The 1,463-nt window shown below is 40.9% G+C and overlaps 1 protein-coding gene across 1 annotated transcript in view; it reads right to left on the bottom strand.

The window, feature by feature from the left end:
- Positions 1 to 552: 552 nt before the first annotated feature.
- The window catches only part of actr3b (actin related protein 3B), a gene marked incomplete at its 5' end in the record, with an annotated part of 10,064 nt that continues 9,153 nt past the window's right edge, over positions 553 to 1,463 (bottom strand). Inside the window, 1 exon segment of the mRNA XM_014032399.1 lies at positions 553 to 1,349. Within this exon segment, the coding sequence (XP_013887853.1) occupies positions 1,254 to 1,349 (96 nt within the window).

The following is a 1,463-nucleotide window of genomic DNA, read 5'->3' as shown; positions in this document are numbered from 1 at the left end:
GGGGGGGGGGGGGGGGGGGGTACACTAAGCAGTGGTTCACAAACGTTTCATGTTTTGTCTCACAGGGCAGCAGCAGCAGAGACCTGAGCCCCCAGCTGTTGTTGGTTAATTAAACACGTTTTCACGTCAAATAAACACGATCATAAAACATTATTTATTACACTAGTTCTATTTTAACTACACTAATCTTATTATTCTGTAAAAACAAAGGGYAATGTTCTTAGTTGTCATTTTTTTTGCTGTAATTAATAAAAAAATATATTTTTTAAGTGTTCCGTACTTTCACTTTTATACTTTAGGTAGTTTTAAAACCAGTTGATACTTCTACTTCAAAACAGTATTTTTAACCCTAGTATCTGTACTTGTACTTAAGTAATGAATGTGAATACTTATGACACCTCTGATTATTGCAGAAACCTGGACAAACCAAAGTCCAGATATTTAAAGAGCCCTGCTCTGGTTTCAGTAGCTGAAAGTACAGACTGCACCTGAACGCACCACAACCTGATGCTGTGGTTTGGACCTGGTCCTGGATCAGATCCTCAGTCATTATTTACAATAAACACACAAGTGTGTCTTTATTTATTATTCTAGAATGAATCTTTCATTTCTTTACAAATATAAACAGTCTGAGCGCTCCAGGAGATCAACACAAAAACAACAACAAACAACAATAAACACAAACAACAAAACTTACAGCAGCTGCAGGAAATAAACCTGAATTTTCCCTTAAACTTCCTGAAAGTCAAACATGTGACCGTGTGTTTGTTTCAGTCCAGCAGGCGGTGATCCTCCTCCTCCTCCTCCTCCTCTTCATCAGGAGGTCAGGGTTCTCCTCTGTGGAGCTACAGAAGGAGCCAACATCTCCTCTCTGATTAACAGACTCTCAGCAGGACAACAGAACATGGTTCTGGTTCCACCTGCTGAACTTCAGTGGGTCAGGTGACCATGTGGACACACCTGACGGATCAGCTGAACAAACCAGCAAACAGGAAGTGCTACATAAGAAATGAGGAGGCTAACAGCTAGCAGCTACATTCTGCTCAGCTGCTGGCTTTGATTTTAATAAAGAAAATATTTTTTCTTATTAAAATAACTTTTAATGTCTCCTAGCAAACGTTGTGCTAACATGCTAACAGACTCGTAGCTTAACAGGTATAAACCAGGCAGGAACAAAAAGCTAACAGGCTAACAGCTAAGTGGCTGGTGAGTAACAMACAGCAGGCTAATGGGCTAAAGAGCTAACGGCTCCATCAGGACATGATGCCGAACACCGGGTTGTGTCGGCAGATGTTTGGACCGATCTCATCGTAGTCCTTCTTCGAGTGACACACCTGGAAAAACTCCGGCTGTGGATACAACAACACAACACTCAGTGTCAACAACAACACTCAGTGTTAACAACAACAACAACACTCAGTGTTAACAACAACAACAACACTCAGTGTTAACAACAACAACAA

This window comes from Austrofundulus limnaeus, unplaced genomic scaffold (genome assembly GCF_001266775.1).
Source record: "Austrofundulus limnaeus strain Quisiro unplaced genomic scaffold, Austrofundulus_limnaeus-1.0 Scaffold1442, whole genome shotgun sequence".
Lineage (NCBI taxonomy): Eukaryota > Metazoa > Chordata > Actinopteri > Cyprinodontiformes > Rivulidae > Austrofundulus > Austrofundulus limnaeus.
The sequence above is the reverse complement of the archived record's forward strand: the minus strand, read 5'-3'. Positions and strand labels throughout refer to the sequence as shown.